At 39.3% G+C, this 26,312-nt stretch overlaps 1 protein-coding gene across 1 annotated transcript in view; it reads right to left on the reverse strand.

Annotated features, from left to right (window-relative positions):
• ppp1r16b (protein phosphatase 1, regulatory subunit 16B) overlaps nucleotides 1-26,312 on the reverse strand; it is a 90,314-nt gene that overhangs the window by 2,671 nt on the left and 61,331 nt on the right. Inside the window, exons 4-8 of the mRNA XM_063473434.1 lie at nucleotides 17,349-17,494; nucleotides 15,163-15,266; nucleotides 7,875-7,999; nucleotides 316-441; nucleotides 131-206 (exon numbers count right to left, since the gene is read on the reverse strand). Of these exons, the coding sequence (XP_063329504.1) occupies nucleotides 131-206; nucleotides 316-441; nucleotides 7,875-7,999; nucleotides 15,163-15,266; nucleotides 17,349-17,494 (577 nt within the window). The remainder of the gene's footprint in view (nucleotides 1-130; nucleotides 207-315; nucleotides 442-7,874; nucleotides 8,000-15,162; nucleotides 15,267-17,348; nucleotides 17,495-26,312) is intronic.

Raw genomic sequence — 26,312 nt, forward strand, 5'->3', positions numbered from 1 at the left:
CTGTTAGTAATGCTTAACATAAAAGTGAACACCTGGAAATGAGACCGTGCTGAGACGACGCTTTTTTTCCCCCTGAACTCACTACCAGGTGCACTGGACAAGTGAGTGCTACAGTATACTGTAAACATACCAATTGGAGTCTCCTCCAGGAAGGTCTTGGCATTGAGACTGGCTCCGTGAGACACCAGCAGCTCTGCCACATGCATCTAAAGCAGCAACAACAACAACAACAGTGGAAGCAATTTGTATTAATGGTTCCAGAAACCTTTGTGTGCGCCTGAGCCTCTTATCTCTTTCCTGTTGTGTTTTCCTTACCTGACCCCAGCACGCTGCAGCATGAAGAGGCTGCCATCCATCTGAATCTCTGAGGTCCACACGAGCCCCCCCCTCCAGCAGCAGCTCTGCAGCCTGCGCGTAGCCATTTGCTGCTGCGATGTGTAGCTGCAACAACAGAGAAGGGAATAGAGATTGTTTTCCCCCAGTGCTCAGGATTTACTGTTTGCATGCAAAAAAATAATGTGAAATTCATACTAAAGTGGCAATGAACATGCCAAAGAACGTTATATAGTGGTAACTTACAATTGCTTACTATGTGAGACATTACACCTGCAAAAATCTACAAATAAAGTATTTTTTTGCTTCTAAGTTTAAAGATGTGAGTTTATTACTGTGCATCTTCTAATATTATGTTAAATTAGATGTAGATTATTGTGGTCAATTCAAGGTGCTGATCAAATTAGGCTGAGCCTGCCTCCATGAAACAACCTAATCTGTTAATGTTAAGATATTAATTCTTGTCCTAGCCTGGAACATGTCATCACTCAGAGGAAATTTGTAATCTTGCCCGAGAGACCTATTCAACATACTATAAAGAAAAAAAATGAACTGAAACTAATTTACCATTTTCAGACAACGAAACCTAAACCTGAAACTAAACTGAAAACAAACATTAAAAAGATTAAAGTAACCCACGCAAACACGGGAACAACATGCACACGCCACACAGAAAGGCTCTAACCAGTTGGTGGAGTCAAACTCCACTGCACCACCGTGCTCCCCAATAATAAAAACAATGTTTAATAATAAAGTAAACAGGTAGTTTCAAAAGTTCTAATCAATAAAAGTCTCAACAGACTGAAGGGCTCTGTCCCAGAAGTCTTTTCATCTTGCGAGGAACAACTAACAAATTCAGAGCCTGTCATCGAAGATTGTGAGCCTCAGTGTGATTAGTGTGAAGCTGGGATAAATAATTTGAAGCCTGGCTATTTACTGGGACCCATGTAAAAATTAATGTGAGCTCGCTAACTAGAATATTTTAATAGCAACATTTTGTTAAAAATAACTTTTTTATTGTTTAGAGGCATAAAACAGATGATCTATCTATAAAAGGGCTTTACAGCAACCTAAGCACGATAACACACAAGCATCAACAATTTTCTCCAGTTCAGCAAAGGAGACCATATATCTTAATTTAGAAATCTTCTTTAAATAAAAGGTAACAGGAACAAGAAATACATTTTACAGGTGAATCAAAGCCCAGACTATGATCAGACATCCCGAACTCTGAATCTAAAGAAGCAAAAGATTCAGGAGGAGCTATAATTGTGTTCTCAGTTGACGTTTAGAAGAAGGTAACGGCTAGACGACCATTAATTAGTTAAACAGTGGTCCAGGGTTGACAGCCTATTCAGCTGGTGAGGCTTAAAATACATATGCAGCTTAATGTCAATGACATAGAAATGTCAGAAAAGGATGAATGATGGCAGATGAAGAAACAACATAGACAGAAAAATAATAAGGGACCCAGAACTGAACCTTGTGGAACTCCACAGGTTAAGGAAGCGATGTTAGAGTAGAACTCGTTCGTCCTAACAGAGAAGGTCCTATTAGATACATAGGAAGAAAACCAATCTAACAAAGAGCCAGAGATCAGATGAGAAAAGAGAAATGAAAAAATGCAAAGTATAATTACTCTGACAGAATCATCAAGTTTTTACACCAAGTCTTTTTCAGCATTTTGCTTATAAGAAATAGCAACTAACTAACGACCTAATTCAGCTCCACTTTGTACATTTAAAAGAGAAGCAGCAGAATATCTGAGTGTCTCAAAGTGTCTCAGAGTAGAATATGCTTTCAACAACCTCAAAATGTTGTTTTAGGAGGAAACAAAAGCAAAAATATTTTTTCATTTTTTCATTTTGCTTTTTTAAATCACCAAACTGAAAATTGTTATTTTCAGTTTTTATTGGAACCTCCTTTGAATATTTTCCTTTCCTGGCCTTCAAATTACCGAATGCCTGAAAAACAAAAATATAATATGATGGCAGCACTTGCCCTTTCATTCTGCCAATTTCTAAGGCCCCACACAAACTGTGGCTGTGAGGTTGAACAATAACAAACAGGTAAAAAATATGTTTATTGCAGCAGGGAAGTTGGCAAGTGGTGTGACATTCATGAAAGTTTGGTTTGCAGCTTTGTCACTTACAGGAACTGTACTTAATGTTGTTTGCCTCTTTTGGGGAGACCGCAGAAGTAGGTTATGTTTGGGATAACAGAACAGAGCTTTTAAAAAAAGCACCATCTATTCACCAGTCTATCTTTTGGAAAATGCCATCTGCATTCCAGAAGACCGAATATCGAATCCCAGCATTCCTTTATAGGCATCTAAAGGCTGTGAGACACACAGAATTAGCTAAAGGAAACAAGCTAAAGTTGTCTAACATGCCATAAAAATACAACTAAGGAACACATGAGTTTAACAGAAAACATCACTGTAATTGTAAACCAATGTACCGGTGCATCCCATCAAAGAGTGGTTACATTGATCAAAACTAAAAGACAGCCTCCTCATTAAGGACAAACTTCCTCATTTAAGTCAGTGTCAGATGAGGCTGAGGACGACAAGTAATAATAGGACAAACCTGAGGCAAATGAAAAGATCATTAGCATTAGCCAAATGACAAATCTGACCTTTTGGCGGGACTGGACAAAAAGCCGCTGAAAACATCTAAACCCGATCTAATAACAGTCTGTCCCGCTTACTGAGACGTTTCACTCAAAACCAGAAATGTCAACCTCATGCTGACAGTACAGGTTAAGCCGGGGGACCATCAGAGTCTTTGCTGAGATTTTTGTTCCGAACCAAACCGGTGGACCGACACTGGGCAACACTGCCCGTGTCACCGTGCCAAAAGTTTCATAATGTCAGCATACTGTGAGCACTCCAGTTCCTCCCACAGTGCCACCAGCAACATGTCCTGATTTACCCTTCCACTGGTCAAACGCATGCCGGGACAAGTACTCTCTTGTCTTCCGTTTTCACCCACAATCTAACGACATGCAGCTAAATGTGTGATTAAAGGACTGAAATAACCTCCATCGCCGTATCTTAACTTAACAATGCGTTTCACTTGTTATTTCCAGTCTGAAATGCTTTGTGTACATGTGAAACTTAACTCGCCTCACTCATTCTCCTTCACAAGGCTAAAACTATAGTTTTCTTAAAAATAAACAAAACCTGAGATGACAGTAATTGAAAAGAGAGGACTGCAATAATAGACCCATAAGTTAGGAGGCAGGCAACAACGTGGTGCACTTAGTTAAGAAACTGCTCATCTACTGGGATTTTCCCTCACAACTGTCACTGGGGTTTACAGAGAATGATCTGTAAAAGTGAAAAGTGAATTCTCTAGGTGAAAATGACTCATCGATGTGAGAGGTCAAAGGAGAATGGCTTGACTCCTTCGAGGTGATGAAGGCAAGAATAACTCAATTAAGCACTCATTACAACCAAGGTATGCAGAAGATCACCTCTGAACACTCTGGTCCAGTTTGCACACCAAAACTGGACAAAAGCAAATTGAGAAAAACATCCACTGGTCTGATGAGTCTCGATTTCTGCTGCAACATTGCGATGTTAGGGCCAGAATTTAAGCAACATGAACGCACGGATCCATCCTGGCTTCTATTATATAGTAGCACAGTATTATAGTATACAGTTCAGGCTGGTGGTGGTGATGTAATGATATGGGGGATATGTTTTTTGGAACACTCTAGGCCACCCATTACTACCAATTAAGCATCATTTATATGCAGCAGCCTGCCCGAGTATTGCTGCTGACCATATCCATCTCTTTATGACCACAGCATACCCATCTTCTGATGGCTTCTTCCAGCAGGATACAAAGCTCAAACCATCTCAAACTGGTTTCTTAAGCATAACAATGAGCTCACTGTCTTCAAATGGCCTGCACAGTCACCAGACATCAATCCATCCACAACCAAACCACAGAGAAACATTTCCAGCACATTGCTAAATCTACACAAGGAAGAATTAAGGCACTTCTAAAGATATAAGGAGGTCATGCCTAGCACCAGCAAAGCGTACTGTACCTAACAGTGTCCAGCGAGTGTATTTTTATATATAAACTTTGTGTTTATGTGTCCTTTGTCAGGTTTATGGCACAGAGAACAACATGTGACACTTGTTACTTTTCCTTACTTTGTTTACACTTTTTTTGCATAAACTTCCAACAAAAATGAAAAATATTTCTCTTCTCAATCTGTCTGAAGTCACAAAGCATACAAATCATTGTGCCTGCACATCAAAACAGGATCATAAAAATGCATTTCACTGGAAAACAAAAGATTAACCTTACATAACTTCCTGTCAGTTCAGGGTCTCTTCCTCTCATCTGTGCCAGGGATTTTAATAAGGCATGCTCTAGTTTGCTTCATCGTGCTCGAATGAAGATTAACAGGATGTAGAAAGCAAAGGGACAAGCAGCTCAATCACACAATCTGTAGTAAGACTTTAAAGCTTAACGGGGTTATTTTGGGATACTACCATCCCCTAGCTACTTCCATCCAGTGATCCGTCACTGTGTTTCCCCTGTGAAGCTAAATCCCTAATACATAATAAAGACTTCATTAAGGCATCTGACATTATACGCTCTACTCAGTAAATTATGTGCTAATGATTTTTTTTGTACCTTGCTTGACTTTTATTGCATCACTGTACTAAAGTGCTAAACAAAACAAATTTAGGGACTTATTTATTAGGTACACACAATCCTCGCGTACCTTTGCACTATGCAGCAAAGCATAAAGACATGAGGGCCTTTATTAGTTTTCATTCTCTTGTCTACTTAATCGCTCTAATCACACTTATGCATCAAACTTATAAACTTTAGGGGTTGGCATAAAACGCACACAAAAGGCCAACAGGAGCACACATGCTACTGAAAACCAAATATCCAATGTGACCATGTTTTCTTTGATGAAATGCTGCTTTTATGTTTCTCGTCATCTATTCCCACTCCTCTTAAATGCAATTTTATCATCACTACAGGTTTACTGTAATCTAACATTTGTTTAAATAATGACTGCAGGTATACTGAGCATTCATAACTGGAGCACTCAGACCATTTAAAATCATACAGCTGATTTGCCTTTAAAAAATTATAATGAGGCTCTAAATGCCTGATTAGCTTTGGAGGTTTTACGGCCTCGCGAGACAGTGTTGCAGAGCACATAATCTTTAAAAGGTGAATCTGTAATAAAGACGGTCCACTGAATATTTACACACCATTTGCTTTTTTTCCCCTCTTTGTTCAGACCTGTGACGCCTGATATTAACGCGAGAGGTTTGTGTCTCTGCAGCACATCATCTGGAACCCGGTGGGTAGGAGGGTTCATTTCATTTTTAGCTCTCTATCTTATTTTATTTCTAACTGCTTCCTTTTTAAATGCTTTTTCTTCATTTCCTATCATACGTAATATTAAAGAAGATCAAAGTTTCCAGTAATGAGGTCAGCATATATCCAAATAATCCCTATGAGCCAGCAGCTCAGGCTTCATGCAGACTGCTTTAAATGAGCCAATTCAGACAGCTTTTTTCTACTCCTGGCTGTGATGTTAATAAAAATGCATATCCCCAACATGGTCATCTCCGCCACACAGGTCTATATGTGAGCCAGGAAGCCCTGAGGGGTGTACTACGGGGGGACAGCAAGCTGTGTTGAGCTTAAAGTCAAGAGTTTTCCAGTGTCTCTGCTCTCTCTGTCTCTGCTAATATTTTATACATACAAACTGTTGAGCCACACCTTACTAAAGCATGAAAGGAGCACTGCTGAAATTGGGCTACTTTCAGTTTGTGATGCAGAAAATGTGTTTATGTTCTTGGTGCTAATCTGCTGCTGAGCCTCTTTTATAGCTGCTGGAATTACAGCTACAAGAAAAATGTACAAAAAAAAAAAATCCATTAATTACATACTGAATACTCATTCAGTCAATAAAAATAATTTCATTGCTGACTAAACTAAAATGATTTCCATGTCTCCTTTATTATGCTAAGGGAGTATCTCAGACCTGAACACACTGAATAATTTTCAGTATTTAAACGTGTAGAAGGTTTCCCAGCTCTAATGTACAGTTAATTTTAGAAACAAACAGCAGTATCAACACCGGGCCGAGCATTAAAATACATTATGTATATAATTTTCTCTCGTCTTCTTTGCAGCAACACGGTTGCATTTTACTGATATATTTTTTATGTTCTTTATAGCTCTCCATCTTCTGTTCATCTGATAATATTTATGATTAGAGTAGATGATGCTCACTTGAGCCATTTAGCTCTGAAGAGTGAAATGATGTGTAAACACCAACTTTTACGTGAGCCTGCACTGATTCTGAAGAAGGAGGCAGCTTGGGTTAACAGAGAAAGTTGATCCCGACTGAGGGTTTGGGTTTTGTCAAGCCAGCTTGGCATGTTGAACTTGCTTTGCAGTCTATTCATCTGCTCATCTGCTATGCAGATCTTCTGTTTATATGAGAAACAGAAGAAAGGAGGGGAAGATGAGAGGGAAGCAAACATCTGAACAGAAGAAAGTTGCTTTAAAGTGTGCTACAACATCGTTTTTCTTTCCTCAGACAGTGGATAAACTGAGGCGCTGCACCAAGTCCCAGTGTAAGATGAATCAGATGAATTTTATAAATGTGTATCATCCAAAACTACTCTTGCAGAATCCAAGGGTAGAATTATGGAGCCAGAAATGAGCACAATAGGACCACTTTAACAAGCTTAGCTTGAAAAAAATGGCTTCAGCCCAGAAAATAATATTAAAATCATTTCCTCTTTATTGCACCAAGATTTGTTTGCTTAGATAACCCAACAAAAATGGCAAGAAAAGGCTTAAACCCCAATATTAGAAACCTCTGGGTGATTCACAAATGGAAGAAGCCTCCAGAGCATACAGACAATTAAAGCAGTGATATGGCAACACACTAACTGCATGGCTGCAATGCATGCATGTGTCCACCCTGCTAATCTTTCCTAATCTTTGAATGTAGCAATCTTAATATCTGCTTTCCCTTTTTTAATAATACAAAAACATTATGTCTGAAGAGCAAAAGCAGCAGCTGTGGTCCAGATGATATCGCAGTGAAGATTTTAACCTCTCAAGGCAATTTCTACCCTCATCTGAGGCAGACTACTCTAACAGAAGCTACCCGCAGTAACAAAACACTCGTAGCTAATTTAAAGCCACAGTCAATTATATCTCAGACAATGTATTGTGGAGCAGCTACATTAGCTGCCTATTAACACCACACACAGAGCTTAGCTTTGCCAAATCAGTGCACCATCACTGAGTAACCTGAGCACATAACTCTGCCACTTTACATCACATTTTACATTAATCTAAGTGTATTTATGCAGTATATGCATCCAATTTTATCATTTTAGCGAGCACATTCTGTTCCACAGAAACAGAATTAAATGTTTACAATATTAAAGCAGCAAGAACTTCAGGGATGCCGTTTTAAACTGAGTTTAGTTGAGATTTTTAGAAGAAAATCAAAGCAGATAAACTTACCAGAGTAGCTCCCTGAGAGTCCTGCTGGTTGACCTTTTCTCCTTGACTCAGCAGTTCCTGAATGTCTCCTATCATCTTCCTCTCCGTCGACGCTCGCGTCTCGTTGATCATCTCCTGGGTGATGCCTGTCAGTCAAACATGCAGGCAGAGCAGCCAGAGTTAATCGCAGGGGAGTTTGGTTCTGACACTTTTAATATATAACTGCAGCCTGGGCTGCTGAAATGGACAGTTTTTGATGTGAGGCGAAACCCACTTGGGTATGATACCTCTGAGACACGTACCTGAAAATAAATGTAAAAAGTTAGTAAAGCCTTCTTTAAACTGCAACTGTAACGCCTTCTTTTTATCTAAGGAGGATGTTTTCTGCCAGCAACAGTTTCCACAGTAGGTTGGAAGCAAAGCAGAAATAATTGCTCTTTGTTATATTGGTTTGATAATCTTTTAAATAAATGTGGTATTTGTAATAAAAAAAAAAAATAATAATAATGCTAGTGTTGAAGGTGAATTTAATCTTCACATAAAAGTTTTTAAATATTTGACAACTTAAAATGCATTTATTTACTGCAAAATCAATGCAGAGCTGCAAACATTTGGACTTGAGCATCTGAAAGTATAAAGTGACCATTTTCTGCAGGTAGCAGAGTAGTTTATTCTCATGCTGGCTGTCCTTCTATGTCCTGGCAAAGAGGTTTGTCTGCAAAGACGGTTTGGCCCAGGTGTTTCTGGATGTCACTTCCCCTCTAAATTCCTCCTTTCATCCATCTTCCTGCTGCCAGGTAGGGCTAAATACTTAGACTGCCACACTTCAGGAAAGAAATTATCCTCCTTCGGCTCAGTAACATTCAGCGTTAATTGAAAGAGGTGTCAGTCAAGACTGTCTCTTGTATTCTTGCAGTGTAACTATCAAAATATGTGAATTAACCTCAGAAGAGATCTGGCACACAGGGTCAAAATATCTACACAACCAAAGTAAACATCCTGCCCTAATTTAACAAAAAAAAAATGGGTAATTGAATTCTCATTCATCCTTAAAATGCTGTTTACGGAGGACACTCCCCTGGATCTGATCATTCTAACTTGAAATAAATTGTAGAAGCAGCCAGGTCATATTTGACTGCGCATTTTCCTTTGTTAGGATTTCAGCCCCGTGACCTTTCTCAGTAATAAATTTGTCACCTAAAGCTAAAGGCAATGGCAGTCAGTCATCCACAACTCCTACTGCAATGTCGCTCTTTTGTTTTAGCAGGTGTCCACGCATGTGAAGGTTAACAGTCGCGATGAAGGGAGTTAAAAGGGTGAATTGAATTTGCAATCAGAGTCACCTGGAGGGGTTTTAAAGGCTCACGGATCAAGGAAATGACAGCCCCTTTTTAGTCGATTTAATTCATGCCTCCAGCAAATGTTTTCTTCTGTGTTTCTGTGTTTTCTGTCAGAAAACAACAGTCTCTCAGATACTCGTGTCACAAATTCTACCTCTTTCATATTTTGATTTTGCTGCAGTGATGCGCCACAGCCTGAAAAAAAAACTCCCACAAGGATTAGAGGATGTACAATCTAGAAAATATTCCTCATCATCAAAAAGGATTGTTCCCCCTGTTTTTAGCCTTTTCAGGAAACGTACATAACTGGCAGTAAATGTGACTACATTAGTTTCAGGTGCTTCAAATACCCTGTTGAGTTATAAAGTTGTATTTAACTAAGTAAACAATATAAATGAGAACAGACAAGAACATCGGGCGTAGTGAAAAACCTAACCAAACAGTTCATAGAGGTTGGACAAAAGATCTGGTCAAATATTCACCCAGTTGTTCAATGTTGTGTGTGTGTGTGTGTGTGTGTGTGTGTGTGTGTGTGTGTGTGTGTGTGTGTGTGTGTGTGTGTGTGTGTGTGTGTGTGTGTGTGTGTGTGTGTGTGGATGCAGCAGGCTTGTATAAACATACAGTACATGAGGACATGATGTCATTCAAGTATACACAAGCAGTTATATTTTTGCACAGAAGGCAACAGAGTGTCCTTTCTGTCTTAGGGGCTACTTGTTTAAACAGCTCCTAACTGCAGTGTTAAGCAGAAAGGAGCCTTTCTTAAACTGAAATGTCTGCAATTCCTAGTAAAGGGTAACCATGCTACCACAGCAGATATCTGGTATGGCAATCCTATAGCAGTTTCCTGCAATAGTACAGTAATAAAGACAGTGACAGCTGTGATGGCTGCACAGCTGGCTAAAGCTGTCTACACTGCACTTAAGGCCACTTGTATCTCTTTTTACTTACATTATGAAAATGTACTTATTCTTAATCTTGTGAAGAATTAATTACTTGGAAATAGGTTTTAGAAATAAGTCGCATAATAACGAATTTTTTGAGCTCCAGTCTTTTTTCTTATTCAATGCTCTTTGTGGATTTGGCGAAATGAATTCCACATGATATAAGCAGATGTTATGCATGCTACATGGCTGATTTCCAACCCCTAGAAACTATAAAACTAGTATAAAATGTAAAATTCAGTGAGTAAGTCTAATCAGCATCATTATCATAAATATAAATTCCTGCTAGCTTTGACGTCACCCAGTAACAGTACCCTAGTACCCACTCCAACATAGTCCATCACTATAAATTTTTATCCCAATACTGCATAATTCAATTCAATTCAGTTTTATTTATACAGCGCCAAATCACAACATCAGTCGCCCTCTGCCACAATCAATTGGGGTGAGAGAAGGAAGACGGGATAAAAGACATGCAAACTAACCAGTTGACCTGCACTAACTGCTTGGTATTTCCACACACCTTTTAATAACACAAAATTAGTATATTTACAGTATTACACTAATACTTAGTATAATTAGTATACTAGGTATAATCAGATATAGTCTAAGTATACTTAGACTATATCTGATTTAAAAACTAAAAAAAAATGAGGACGTATTCACTTATTCAGCAATGCTTCTTTTAAACATAGCCGTCTTCCTTTCCTTTCTCTCTTTTAGTGCTGCAATTAAAGTGTTTTTTTTTCTCTCTTTGGGAAGGAGCAACTTTACATTAGCTCATATATATTTTGTGAACAGTCTGTATGTTTGGGGTTACGTTTTGAGCTGTTTGAAAAGTTGTATTTGAAGTGGTCTGGAACTTTTCTCTCTTAAGTACTGCGACTGCACCTTTACGTATGCACCATGAACGCATCGCAGGGATGAGAAGGGAAAAGGGATGTCTGGAAGGTGTAAGCAGGCTATGGGATGTCATTATTTTCTTATTACTGAGCAGGTACCTCCAGGCCCTCACCGGAAGCAGTGCCAGGCTTCAGCACATTGAATAGTAGTATGCATTAACCTGCCAATCAGATTTCATTACTCAATAACTGAAGGTGTTGGAACACTTTTCTGGATCATTTGAATTTAACACCTGAACAGAAGAAACAGAGAGCAGGGGCTTGTCCAACAATAGTCTAGCTCTACTATTATGTGGTATTTTTGTGTTTTTTATAGGGGACGTGAACTGATTTCAGCATCAAAACACAACATCCATGTTCATCAATATTCCACAACCTTAAGCCATTAAGATTTATTGTATTGTTTTACTGGAAGCATGTTCATTTTTGGCTCTTAGAGTGAAACTACTGTGCAGCAGAGTGATTTCATCATGTGCCACCATAGAAGAGAGAAAAGGTAAGAAGCTATAATTTTGCTGTCTACACAGTACAACCTGAGGAACTATGACTGCTGCTGCACTGGAATCGTGAGACTTTTTCCTTTCAAATAGCGATGCAGAACAGGCCAACGATATTCAAAATATGCACAAAGTGTTACCATCTTCCCTTCTTTATTGCATGTGTGGATTTGACTGGGCATTAAAAAAATGCATTAAAGGTGTCATGCCCCACTCTATTTTACCCAGATACACAGATCCCCTCCTTATCTCTGCAGCTCATCACAGATGAACTGGGCTCTACGGGGAAGGATCAAGGAAGCACTGAATCCGTCAATGCTGCATATCAAGTGCTGTGCGTGCGTGCGTGCGTGCATGTGTGTGTGTGTGTAGAGAGAGGCTGACTGTGTGTGCCCATCCCTGCAGTGTCTCAGGGGAGAGAAGTCTTATCCAGCAGTACAGTGCTGAGAACATTACGGGAGCAATTAGCAGCACCACGCTCCTTTTGATCAGCTTAATAATCATTCTTCTCACCTACTGTACCGCTATCTGCTTTCTGCAGCTTGAGAGATCCTATTGTAAGCTGAGAACCTCATTTTCAAGTGTCTGTTTTCCCTCTGAGAGCCCCCGCTCTCCGTCTCTATGCATTTTCAATAATGCCTCACATCCACACAATGTGGCTTCATGTGTCCTGTTTGTACTGTTAAAAAGATCAAAATTATTAACTGCAAACTTGTTTACGAGTGCAATAATCGGGCTTCTCGAGCTTTAGTTAACCAGGGAAATATGACTGAGCACCCCTGATGCTCTCCTTCGGCACCCTGCATCTACAGTCTCCTCCTGCTTACCCCCACCAGCTCCACACATGCATTTGGCATTTAGCAGTGTGCTGAAGGGCACCTTAACCAACTTAGGAAAGTTTCACCTTTTCTTTACTTTTTTGTTTTTGATACCACTTGTGAAGCACACCAACCAACAGCCTCGTACTGGTAAACAAGCAGGTGTGAGCATATGAATAAGCAATGACTTTTGTGAGGCAGCACGCTGTCCTGAAACACGTTGAATGTTATTCTGTATGAGACTCGAAGAGAAGGATTAGATATGATTCATGTACTACTGAGGTTTGTCTTTTTTAAAGATGAATCTCTAAAGTGGAGGTGACGTTAACAGTGTTAACAAGATGTTAGAAAGATTAATATGTGTGTACGATCCAGGAAGCAAAGAATACACTTTAAAACTTAGAAGGAAACTGTGCTGCACACTCACTCATTTTAATAAAGTAAGTATGAAGCTACAGCCTGTTAGACTGCTTCTGTACAGGAAAAACAGAAAGCTTGTTCTGTCCAAAGCAAGCAGCATCTTCCATAAAAACAAAATCAATGCAGAAGCAGAAAGCAGAAAAAAAACCAAACTGCAGTTCAGTCAACAGCTGTGTCATGCTGGCCCCAAAAATCACAATTCAGTCTTTTCATTGGCTGAGTTTGGTTTTAACACATTTTTCACTAACCATAGTTAGTTAGGACTAGCCACACATACCTAGGGTCTGACTAAGTCAGTGACTGCCCATGACAAGCAGTTGCTACGTGAAATTGCTTGCAAATAGGTAGGCTGCACTAATTGCTCTGGTCACTAAGATATTGCCATGGTGGCCTGTAGTTTGCATGGAAGACAAGTGACAGTGAAACTGTGAAAAGCGCAACGCAATCTAACTGGGGACTGTTCACCTTCAAAGTAAAAGCAGGACTTTTTGAAATATGTTTTGGATGCAACGGTAAAGCACCAGTTTTACTTTGAAGGCAAAAAGTCTCCGTTTTGGTTTGCATCACACTTGTTTGCAGACAAGTGAAACTCTTCTATGCAAACCTTATAATAAGCAACAGGAGCTTTTTGGTATGACAACATGTATCCACCAAACTGACACAACCACTTGCCACATTTTTCCCAGCAAATCAGGGGTTGCCAGGGGATGTTGACGGGCCTTGAAAGTGTATAATGCTGGCATACCAGCTTTGCTAACCAGACATAAGTGGTTAGGACTTAACACTAACCAACAAGAACCAAGCTAGAAAGCCATAACTAGGGTTAGCCAAAAACCCAACTGTACCCCGTTTCCTGGTTAATAACTACTAATACAACTAGAGGTCTGTGTGATGTCTTTGTTTTAGTCTATGGCCCAAAGGCAACACCATTAAACTATGTTGTAATCAGAAAGCAATTAATTAAATTTTTTGCAGTCTTTTTAATTGCATTTTGCAAAATGATATTTGAAATGAGCCACAGTTTAGCAGCCAGTTCTTACAATAGTACAGTGAAAACCCCCTGCTGCTCGTTTTTGTTGTTTTGTTTCCAGCCGTGAGAACACATGCCAGCTTGAGGATGTAACCATTTACCAGAAAACAACAACAAAACACTGAGAGCAGCTCGTGTTAAGAGGCTTGATTTTACTCCAGTGTAAATAAATTTGTCTGTTGCTTCGACAGCTTTTGTACGCGTCTTTCTTCACACCGCACAAACAGACAAAAATGCAAACAGCACGAGTTTCCCCCTCCTTCATCACTGATGTGCAGTTATGTCAGTGCTGATCTCCTTGAACTCTCTTTCACTCATGTCGCAGAGACAAACTGTGGCGTCTGCAGCTGTTTACAGTGACACAGCATGAATATACAGTATCCTAATCTGCACCCCGCTGGCACAGAGAGAGAGAACTGTGAATACTTTCAGCTCCTCACAGTGTCAATCATAAAACTGTGCCTGACACTACGTGTGATATCAGGTCACAACTCCGATGCCATCTTCTTCAGCAATCTGCTCTTATGACAAGTAGACCGTTAAGACTGCCAAAAGCTGCAAGCCGCAAAGGTTAAAATAAGATTTGCATCTTCCTTCCATCTCATCTCTAATTTTTGATAGACCTGGGCTCTTAAACGACTGCTTTTTATAGCGCTCACACTTAAAGTAACAAAAAGTAACAACACAGTCCAAGTGTTAAAGTACAAGGAAGCTGATTAAACTGTGTCTGCCTGCTTTAAAGTCCACACATAACCTGTCACAGTTTTATTCAGACTAAAACAGCAGATCTATACTGCAATACATGAACTTTGCTGTCCAGACAATGACTTTTAGACTGGATACAACTTTTAACTTTAACATTTCTAACATAAGCTTTAAAGTAAGGTAGCGGTAGGCTGTGTTTTCAATAAGTCTAAGAAGCTGAGGCTGAGTTAGCAAGCTAGCCTCTTCTGGTAAGTCTCCTGGCGTTTTGGCAAAATACACAGTTGTCGACTAGGAATGAACGGATGTAATCAGGGAAGGAAATGAACAGGTTGAACTAAGTGAATGTTGTTTTTCCTGGAAATATCTTGTTCACTGTGAGTCTAAAAAGAAAAAGGAAATGTTTTACAAAAACAATGATGGTTAAAAAACTCACCTGTGCTGGTAAAGTTAAAGTTACATTTAATTGGAATAATCCCAACATAAACGAACTTTGTGTAACATCATTACTCCTGCGCATAACTACGTAATCTTCTCTCAGTTATCAGTGTGACAGTCTGCAGACAGACTGAATCTGATTCCAAACATGCTAAAAGATTTTCTCATCGGTCTAACCTTCCTGTCAGTAACTTCCCCTTTAAGCATTTATTCTCTACCTCTGTTGGCCATGGCCGTCTCAATGATGTCCAGCGTGGGATCATCTTCACACAGGTCGTAGGGCATGTTCCCATCGGAGTTGACTGCCAGCAGATCTGCGCCACTGTGGGAAATGAGCGGATGAATATTTCAACAAATCCAATCAGAGTTAATAAATGCTCTGAATGTACAATATGCAGGGCTAACGACTCAATGAGAAAAAGTGTTCAATATATTATATTTCATGGCACCATCTGTGATCCCAAAGTCCTCAAAAGTTTAAAAATAACCAAAACAACTTTAGTCATCAGGGTAACACCGGCCTGTTTTCATGTCCCGACCTACTGTAACACACAAAGATGCTGAAAACTAACAATCTATAACTCAAAGTCTTGGACGGGGATGACAAAACAAATGTGCATTACACAGCACTAACTGAAGAAGCTAATTAACGTCTTTCAGTCCAGAACAAATGACACTGCCTCATTCAGCAGTTTTTAACTTCATCCACGTCACAGCACGGTCGCTTTGACGAGTCCTGCACGTCAACAGATGGCAGCAGTGTGTTTGTAAGTCTCTGCATACAGGCTGCAGTTCAACCCGTCATGTTAACAAGAAGAAACAATACCAATGTGTACACGTGCAGTATGTTAATTTGCCTGTTTTGTCTCTTTGTGTGTACATGTGTTTCGCTGTTATTGCTTCATTAGGATGCAATTAAAGCCTAATAAACTCAGTCTAATTAAATCCTAATTAAACATGTCCACAATGTGTGAACTCATGAGTCATCTATACTTCTTACACGTATTTGCATCCAGTCAAAGACAGTAACAAGGACATTTTCGCCTATGGGAATTTGGGTCAGTGTTACTGAATTATTAACAACATTTGCATATCAAAGTTGGATAATAATTCAATCTGTGTCATTATTAAACCACTACACATCCTGCGGCTGGATATAATTCAGTATTATCCTTTACTGACCTTCAGTGGGTTTGCTTTATCTTCAAATATCATTATAACACTGATTTTTAGTAGAGGCTAGTGTCATTTCCACGATGTTTTTCACTCTTTTTTTGTATAATTTGTCACAGCTAATGGGTGCATTAGCATTAATTGTTGCTTCTGTTGATTTTGGAACAGAAAAATCAAATCTGTCTGGACAAGAAAAATTCAGGTTCCTCCAAACTGCCTCTGTGGCTCACTGGGGACAGTAGCTGCAGTTATACCTGTATATTTGACAGCATGGCAACAATATGCCATGCTATTAAGTTTAGACTATCATGTAAGCACATGTTTTTGCCTGGAAAACCATCACAGCCATTCATTATACTGCTGGTCAATTTAAACTTTCAACCTAAAGTGGATTCATTATGCTCACGGTTTAAAAGAACCATGATTTATCTTATACTGGCCCCTTAGCAAACCTTTTAGCTCCTGTGTCTTTAAGCCAGGTCTTCTGATTGGTTGTCCTTTACAAACAGAAGAGCTGAAAAGCAGGTGGGAGGGGCTTCCATATTAAAATCCTCTCTTTATAACATCATACAGATCCAGGAGCACCAAAAAAATAGTTAGAAACAGCGTTTCAAGCCTCCTCGGGAAAATCTGTCCCTTAGTATGAGCCCACTATCACAACAAAATGAACAATAATATGGGAAACCATAACAGACCCACTCCAAAATCAAATTGTATTGTTTATTCTGTGGCCTGTTGAGCTATTCATACATCTGATGTTCACAGAAATCTTTATATCTTGTATCATAACTGTAAGCCTCTTCTCACGAACTGCAATAATGCAAGTAAAGTTTAGTAGAAATGAAACACGTCTTTTAAACTTTATGACTAATAGTTAACAAATTAACTACATTTTGGTGCATTCAGTCTCGAACTGCAACTGTTCGGTTTGTTTATTTTTGTTGCCTTAATGCTGTGACGTGCTGATCTCAATATTTACCCAGAACTGACCTGCTGAGCTGAATCCAGCAAAAATCTGATGTTATATTGTTACAGAGCTACTATTCCTCACTGCATACATGACCTTTTACAGCCTAAGGCAGTGCCATTACTCAATTTTCCTGAAACATAATGAGTTAAATATTAGATTTCATAAAAACATATTTAGACTTTCGTGGTGGTGGTCTTTATCTCAGACAAGATAAGGGCTGTGCTGCAGGAAATCATGATGTATCATATCTTTATGACTTACTGTGCGATGAGTATCTTAACAAGTCCTGCGTGGCCACAGGTAGCAGCAGCATGCAGCGGCGTCCACAGTTCGTTGTCCTGAGCGTTAACACTGGCTCCTCGGTCCAACAAGAGCTTCACCATCTCCTCATAGTTGTCTATGCAACACTGTATGGAGAGAGAGAGAGACAGAGGAAAAGGGAGGGAAGGAAAGCAGGAGGAGGACAAGATTAGATTTGGTTCAGGTTTTATACAAAATATTTAATAGCCCAGTATTTTCAGGATTTGAATTTCAGTGTGGGATTGTGGGTACTGCACATAGAGGAAGAGAATGAATGGATGGACCGATGGAAGACACAACAACAGAACAATAAAATATGTGCAGCTCACCACTATCCCCTCCTTACCCAAACAAGTGGTCACCCTTGTGGAAAACAGTTAACCCCCAATTTTGAAATATGACTTTAAAGGCCTGATCTAAAACCTTGGGAAAAAAGTAGTAAGGAAAATACAAAAAATATGATGGTTTGTAAAATAAAAAAGTGAGGAGGAAAAAGCTGTGGTGCAGTCAAGGTGTACATTTCAGCATCTTAATCATTCAAGAATGACAACAAAACCATAAATAAGTAAGTACTCATTTGTGAAATCTATATAGTATTTTTATTAGGCTATCCTAGAGTACAAAACTAAGCAACTTTATACACATTAATCCTGACTTCTCAGCCATTGTGTGGGTTTGTTTCCTGGACAAAGGCAGAGGGTCACAGAGTATTTTGCTTGTAAAACTGGGTGTGATTACAGGGTGGATAGGAAGGAGAATTTTCCATGAAAACCATTCTCCAATCAGACGGCTGTCAGCAGCTGCAGTTTGCTCCATCAGAGCTAATTAGTGAGTGTGGCAGTAACTTGTTGTTGAACAAAGACCACGATGACTGATAGGACAGATAACAAAAACCAAGAGAGAAAGAGGCAGGAAAGTGCTGAAGTGAAGGATGGAATTACTTTGTCACAGTGGGAGGGTCAGATATTATCAGAAAACCAAGACGTTCAGGGCGAACAGTTTGTTTCCAAAGTCTGAAAAGGGCACGTCAGCTAATGCCTCTGTTATTGTTTGCACTGGTGAATCTGGTCCATGACATTTTTAATCAAACCTTCCAAACCAATTTTTATTTTTCTGCTTTGTTTTGTTTGTTCATTTTATACCAAAGAACCCTTGGACACCTTTATATCAAAGGAAATGAGACATCCGTCACACAAAAAAACAAACAAATGCAAAATCACCTTTGGCAAATTGATTGCTGACAGTCCTGCTAAAAAACCCAAAAGTGCTTCAATGAAGAAAAAAAAAGGGGGGGGGGGAGGAGAAAATAAAAGAAAGAGGACTGGCAGCAAATAGAAAAAAATAAAGATAACAAGCAACAAAAGAAAGAAAAAAAAATACATCCACTCAGTAATCCGCTTATACTGTGAAGGCTTTGGCGAGCAGCAGCCATCTCAGCATGTATTGGGAATCACAATGTTAACACACAAGTCTCAAATTGTTTCCACTTTCTAAATCCCTGATTGCAATCCATCAAATCACCAGCTCCTCTGTTCAACTCCTATGTGATTATATTCTGACTTCAATTCTGCAATTTGGGTAAAAATTAGTCAAAGTTTGTGAACTACAATTTTCTGTTAGCTTACCATCCCATGTCTTCAGATTATTGATAGACTCTACTTTTCTGCAGTTTAACACTTTCTAAAGTGACATAAATGTTAATTGTCTCAACTAAGCCTGCAAAAATATTTTTGCACCGTCTTCTCAAATGTGAGGGTTTTCGACTCTTCTTTATTTCATCTGATTGCGAATTGTTTACTTGAGAAAATAATCTACAAGGAAACATTTTGTTGCATGCACAGGTTAAACCTATGTGCACGTTATACGATGGGAATCACTTCAAGTCTGAGCAGAAAAAAAATAGACATTTTCTGTTAAACCAACCGTATGCTTGTTTTTAAGCGGCTATAGGTCCTTTCACTTGTATATAAGCAGTTTAATTAGAGTGAACCTGCTGTGCTCCATATTACTTTTCCTTAGTACAGCCCGTCAGCTTCACTCTCTTATACAAAGCTCCCTTTCCTTAAAGGCCAACCTCCCTTTAAGCCATTTTTCTTCATATTGGCTTCCAATCCCTTGGCTTCTAAACAGAACCCATGACTTTTGAACACCATCTACTCCACATGCCACTGTGAAGGTTCTGAAACAAATAAAAAAACAAAAACAAAAAAAAAAGACAACATAATTTCGCATTCTTAATAAGAAATTTCTGGCATCTGTCTGTACAGGTAATTATTCAATCTGGAATAAGAGAATGGACTGTTGGTAATATTTTACTCATTACCTGATTAGTATGGCATTAAAGGTGGATTTAGTGTTAGCTTCTATATTGTCTGACTAAGTACTGTAACATCATCCATGGGTTTCTGGAGGCTCGTTTTGAAGCAATTGTACTTTGGCCATCTTGGTTTTAAAGAACTAGATGCGACTACGAGGGTCAAATGTCACTATGAAACCACTCACTTATTAACTAACAACTTATCAATCACAACTGAAATCTGCCGTCTATGGTTTAATCACAAGCGTAACGGCGTAGTATAACAACAGTGATGGTAGGAACAATACCAGAGTAAATTTTTCTGTGACATACAACTGTCATATCATAATATCAATGGCACAGTGCAGAACAGTGTTTAAAGCCCAGGCATGCCCAACAACGAGAGCAGCGCGTCAGCCTCCAATGATGATTTAGTAAAGTGAACTTCAACAAACCTCCAACAAAAAGAGCAAATGTTTGATGGGTAAGGCTTAGAGGTTAAAGGTTAAAGGTTAGGGATTTTCCATTTCAATTTTATTATGTGCAAGCATAGTGCAGGGTCCTGAAGAGTTACAAGGTTAAATTACTTGAGTTATTGTTACTGTTGAAATGCTGAGCATTTCAGTGGAAAAGACTACCTGGGATACTTTTGTGCTTATGCTTTGTATGTATACCTGTATCTCTAATATTGCACTATATTACTGCTGCTGGCACCTTGTGGCAACAGATTCCAATTTTGAATCAGGGCGTCTATGATCCATGAGCTCACTGGAGAACAGAAGGATGGAAAATGCGTTCATTTTGTTTGCACTAATAAATGCTGCTGTCTGCAAGCTGCAGTCACTGATGTTCAGTATTTTTTTTCCCTGAACTGTCAGAAATACTGCAAATCTTACTGAAATATTCTGTTAAATTTTCACCTCTAATATTACATTTGATACCTTTCAAGATGGTCAAGGACAACTTACAAGCAATTAAAACCACAGTATGGATAAAATAACAGCTGCAAGACAGCATAGAATTAAAATTCACTACATACCAAAATCAAACAGCATAGACATGTTTTCAGAGATGTTTTCAGGCTGGCTTTAAAGACAGGGACAGGATCAATGTTGCAAATGTGGTGCAGGAGAGAGCTCCAAAGAAGGCGGAAAGCTTTTTGGTAGAAAGCTCAAAAGCCCAAGGTGGACAGCCAGGCAGCTGGTATAATAAGAGTGACAGAGGAGAGTACAGGAAGGAATGGCGATGTGCAGAAGGTGAGAGAAAAATGGAGGTGCGAGATTGTGGAGAGACTTGAAAGTAAGAAGCAAAATCTTAAAATTAATGCAGCTGCTGAAGGAAATGAGTAATACGTTCTATGGAAGGAGTTCTGGCTATGACCGGCTGAACCCTATAGAGAAGTTTGTGTGGGAAGCCAGAGAGGGTATTAAGATTTTTGAAGGCATTACTTTAATAAATATGATATATAACCAGAGCACGTCCAAGAAAACCAATACTGATGTACAGGATGTATGAAGCCGACCAATATCACATTGGTAGAAATATGCAGGCTGAGTGATATTATTGATGTGCATTTCAAAATTTACGGCATTATGGAAAACAGCAACTAAGCTCTTGATCTGGGAAGGAGGAACGATTTGAGAAGTGTCAATGCACAGAGCGAGCTTAGCACATTTGTTCAAAAAAGTTTTAGTTCTACCAGAAGAACCTCAGTTTGTCACTCTTTAATTTAAGAAAATTAGCAGACAATCCCAATCAGGTGGGAGAGTGGAACTAGGCTGCGTGGACAGGTAGAGGTGGGTGTCATCAGCATAAGAATGAAAATGAATACCAAATTTCCTAATAATGTAACCTAAAAGTAAAAGATAAATAATAAATACAAAGACGCCTGAGGCAGAACCCTGGGGAAAACCACTAACAACTGGGCAAGGTTGTGAATTGAAATGTTTTCACTGTACATGCTTTACAGACTTACAGACTTGACCAGACTTTAATCTCTTTAAAAGAATATCATGAGAGATTGTATCAAAAGGCAGAACTCAGATCAAGAGGCACAAGTATGGTTAACAACCCAGAGTCGGCTGCCATCAGAAGATCATTTGTGATCTTGACCAGGGGTGCCTCTGTACTGTGAACTGGCCGAAAACCAGACTGAAATTGTTGAGATGATTGTTAGTAGGGTATGAATAACTCTGCAAAGCAACATTCTTTTTTGTGTTGGTTTTTGAAAGAAGAGTAATGTATGGTAATTATTTTGGTTGAAAGGGTCTTCTTAAGAGTTGAACTTATCAAAGCTGTTTTAAGAGGTAGGGGGGGAAAAGCACAAGATTTGGCAAAAGAAAATAATGTCAGTTATAAAAGGAGCGAGAGAGAATCAACAGGACTTGGCCCCCTAGTTGACAGTGGCTCTGTGGTGTAGTGGTTAACACAGTTGTTTTAATGCATGAAAGATCCCCAGCTGGAGGCCAGGAGGAGACCTAAACCCAGCTGTGGTGGTCCCTTGGGAAATAAGGGAGCAGCTGGAAGCAGCTAAAAGCACCCGTGCAACAGTGGTGACAGAGATCATTTCTAAGGTCTTAAGTAATTAAGCTAAAATGTCAAATTAAGTATACAAAAGTTTTAATGTCAGGGGTGTAAAGTAGTTAGTAAAATGTTTTTCTCCTGTTGACAACCGTTAACCATGTCTCTCTAATGTCTCTGTTACACCCGCGAATCAGTTTTCCACTTAATAACTATACCCAGTAATGCCAGTGGCTCCCTTTTTACACTCTGCATCGTCTTTTAGCAGCGGTTAGAATGAACGTCAGGACTTCTCAAATTTCCCCCTCATCTTTGAATTTCCACCACACTATACATAATCATCATATAAACGTTGGGAGGTCGAGGTGCAGAGAGATTTTTTCTTTTTGTGGATTTGCATAAAAGATGAGCTAAAGTGCAATCTCTAGAGATTTCTAGTATCACAGAGTAGGAGTGAAAGAAGGGAAGGCAATAATACAGAGCGAGGCAAAAACATAAGTATAAGCCAACTGGATAGAAGTGCCAAGAAGAAGAAGCAGGAGGGGCAGATTAGAAGACAGAAGAAAGTCACTTTGGGATATGTAAACAACAACTGCAGACTCCATTCTTCAGCATCATTTACATAGAGTCCCTGCTTTCAAGTAATTTTAGAAGAATTAGCAGCCTACTCTACTCAAACTCAGAGAGCAGAAACTTGTGTTACATTTGACGATAAAGAAAATCCCTTTAGGATCATTTATCTATGTCATGAAACCAACTATAGCTCAGCTGTGTCTGTGAGATGATGTGACAGCTCAGACTGTTACCTTCTGTACAGTACATCCCCTCTGGCTCTAAAACAAACCCTCAATCTCCATTCTTTCCATTACTTGCACTCCTTCTCTGACGCTGCCCTCCAGCTCTCTGATAAAACTTTAATCTTAATGCTTGAACAACAACAATAAAAAAAAAAGACTCTTAAACCACACTGACGTAAGAGAAACTGATTTGTGTACATTCTTTGGAGTTTTGTAGTGTTGACTTACAAGGCTGCTCAGATAAGGAACATCTGACACGAGCGTGTGATGGTGGGGGAGTACGTGAATTAATATACAGCACCAGAGAGGAAATGAAATTACAGCACAGATGCCGAGGACAGACAGCAGGAAGACAGATAAGAGGTAAAATGGATGCAAAGAAGAAGAAAAAGAATGCTGACTGGAAACATGTCGAACTGACAAACACATCCTTTCAGAAACATTTTAGTGCAGGGGAAGATTTTCATTGTGAAGATTATTCGATGAGAAGTTACGAAATGAAGTTTTGCACCTGATCTGCAAAAAGCCTTACAGGCTGTCTGTTTATTTAATGATCATTTTGGATGGATTGAAAATCATCAACATAAAAACATAATCAACAATTAAGACAGAGATATGGTTTGAAAGAACCAAATACAAGTTTAAAGCAACAGGGTTTCTTCCGATGGTAAAGTTAGCAAACTTAGTAAATGTATGATTCTTGTGCTGCTACCCCAAAATAAAAATATCAGTGGTTTTAACCAGGAAGTGAAACAAGAAGTCTGGTAAGTCAATGTTGGACTAAATACGAAGTGAAACAATCCAAACTTATTATTGGCCTTGGAAATCTGGATATTGAGAGCCCAACAAGTCTCCTGAGTCATTATTTTTAAATAAAACCATGATTGTGTGCTCTGAATTTAAAAATTATTGAGAGATTTATGATGTGTGTATGAGAAGAAAAAAAATGCAAGCAGTAGGATATATATATATATATATATATATAAATAAAAGGCTACAGCCTGGAGATCCAGTCACAGAGCGCCGGAGGAGGTGCGCTCAGACGTTTCTCTTTTTCTCATGATGCAAATTTTTTCTAAAGAAATCTTCAACAGGCCTGGAGTGACAGACTTCTTTACTTGTGCGTGTACATTATGTGTGAGCAGCTCTATGAGGCCTTTACTATCAGTGATGCAAATAGCGAGGCGTCAGACAAAATTAGCAAGAAGGAACAAAGTATCTTTATGACCTCCTTCTGAAGCTGCCAAAAGCAGAAGTGGTATTCTGTGAAGGCTGCTCTATGTATGTCAATGACTTCCAGTGTTAATGTTAGAAAAGAAACCAAATTCAAAAGGAAAAGACAGAAGTGCATGAGTCACACATCTCCTTTTTTTAAACGTGCGTGTGTCGGTTGATGCATGTGTGAGCATATATGAGGGTGATAAATTGATAAACTGGTAATTCAGTGAACAACTTATGGGTTTCATTTTCCATCCGAGCCTGGTAATTAGCAAGCTGCAAGAGATAATTAAAAAAAAAATGAACACAAGCTTGTCAAAGACCTTCAGTACACTGATGTGTTGGCTTATTCCAGCCGGCAGCAACGTCCTGACAGATGTCATCAGAATCAGAAGAACAGGCTGCAACCTACACACAGCAGCTAACATCTAGGCTAATCTCTCCAGCCTTCTGAATACACCCACATGCTTAAGCCCACCTGCTAGCTAACTGCTTGGCTAATCTCATTTCCTGTGACAAACAAAAAACACACACTTTCACCCACGAGCTAGGAAAGTACTAAACTAAAGACAATGAAGCAAACAGGAAAATAATGTGCCATTCATGCAAAGCATTGAGAATGGGAGCATGGCTCAAACAAAGGCCCAGATTATTTCTGTGTGCCTGGAAAACAACAGCAACAGTCTTACCGTGGGCTGAGAGGACCACAGCTCGGGTCGAGGAGCGAAACGATGAGGAAATAAGACCAAGAATTTGAATAGGGGCAGAGAGGGCGGGCGGTGACGGGCCTCGTACTTAAATCAAAATACCGAGGGGTTAAGTGAGCAAGAGCAGGGCCAAGCCGCTGAGAGTACAGCTGATATCGCAGGAGCTGAAGGGGGTTTAAATTTTACTATAGCTAGAGGAAATAATGCAAATAATAAAGAGTACATTAATATGAATCAATAAAAAATAGAGATGCCTTGTTGATGAACTGCAGAGAATTAAATGAAATGGATTAAGAAGTGGGGCATCAATGGATCACCATATACAGCCTGAAAAGGAGATTTCAGGAGTGCAACACAATTTAAACCCCTCCCGTGTCTCATTTCCTCTGGGTTTTTTCCCCCCCACCTCCATCATACTGCATCTCCAAAGAAAAAAATGCATATAAAAGTATAGTATATCAAATAAAGTATATTAATAAGAAAGAAAGCAGGTTATTACTGAATTTTGGAAGCAGAGTATAAGAAGATGATGTCGAATGGCTGGCATGTCTGAGTCCTCCAAGGCTGAAGTAATGAAGAGCTGAATGACTAATGAAAAGTGTGGAACCACACAGGAATGCCGACTCACAATTTTACAGCTCAGCCTGATCAAACCCTGCAAATGATTATACGGCACGAACATCAGTCATCTCGCTACCAGTGTCTGTCTCCCTGCATAAATATCTGCCTGAACACAGCTAATGTTTTTTTAATGCAACTCCAGCAGTCTGTTGCTGTTCGGGGTCATCGTGCCCACTCGACAACATGGAGGCCCCCACCTAGCAAAACACTCAGAGCCAGAAAACAGCTGTGGCTCGCCCAAATATGGGACAACACAAGGCAGGTGTGTTTAGGAAAAAAAGAAAAATAGAAAAAACGCTGCTTTCCTCTACCTCAGAATAACTTCAAATCAAAAATATCCTTGTTTAGATTTCAGATACTGTAAAGCACTCCAAAGGTTAATACATCACTTTAACAAAAGAAACGGATACGATTTATGGTACATAACACATATGTAGATAATATTCCTATAGGGCAGAAGCGTTCACTCAGGGCGTCAGGAAGACAAACAGTGTGTCTGTTTCTGAAAAAAGCTAAGACAAATTCAGAAGGGTTGGATGAGGTGATTCATTTGTTGCATCATACAGAAAAACAAAGTGCTCATTTTACACAGAGCCATGAATGTGGTTTCCCCCGATTTCAGTCTTTATGCTAAACTAAACCGCTGCTCATATTTACCACAGAGGCATGAAAGTTTTATCTTTTATCTAACAGCAAGAAAACAAAACATCAAACAGTAAATAACTAAGAATTTATGCTTGAAGCTAACAAGGGCCTACAACAGTGT

Source organism: Pelmatolapia mariae, linkage group LG5, assembly GCF_036321145.2.
Source record: "Pelmatolapia mariae isolate MD_Pm_ZW linkage group LG5, Pm_UMD_F_2, whole genome shotgun sequence".
In the NCBI taxonomy this organism is placed as follows: domain Eukaryota; kingdom Metazoa; phylum Chordata; class Actinopteri; order Cichliformes; family Cichlidae; genus Pelmatolapia; species Pelmatolapia mariae.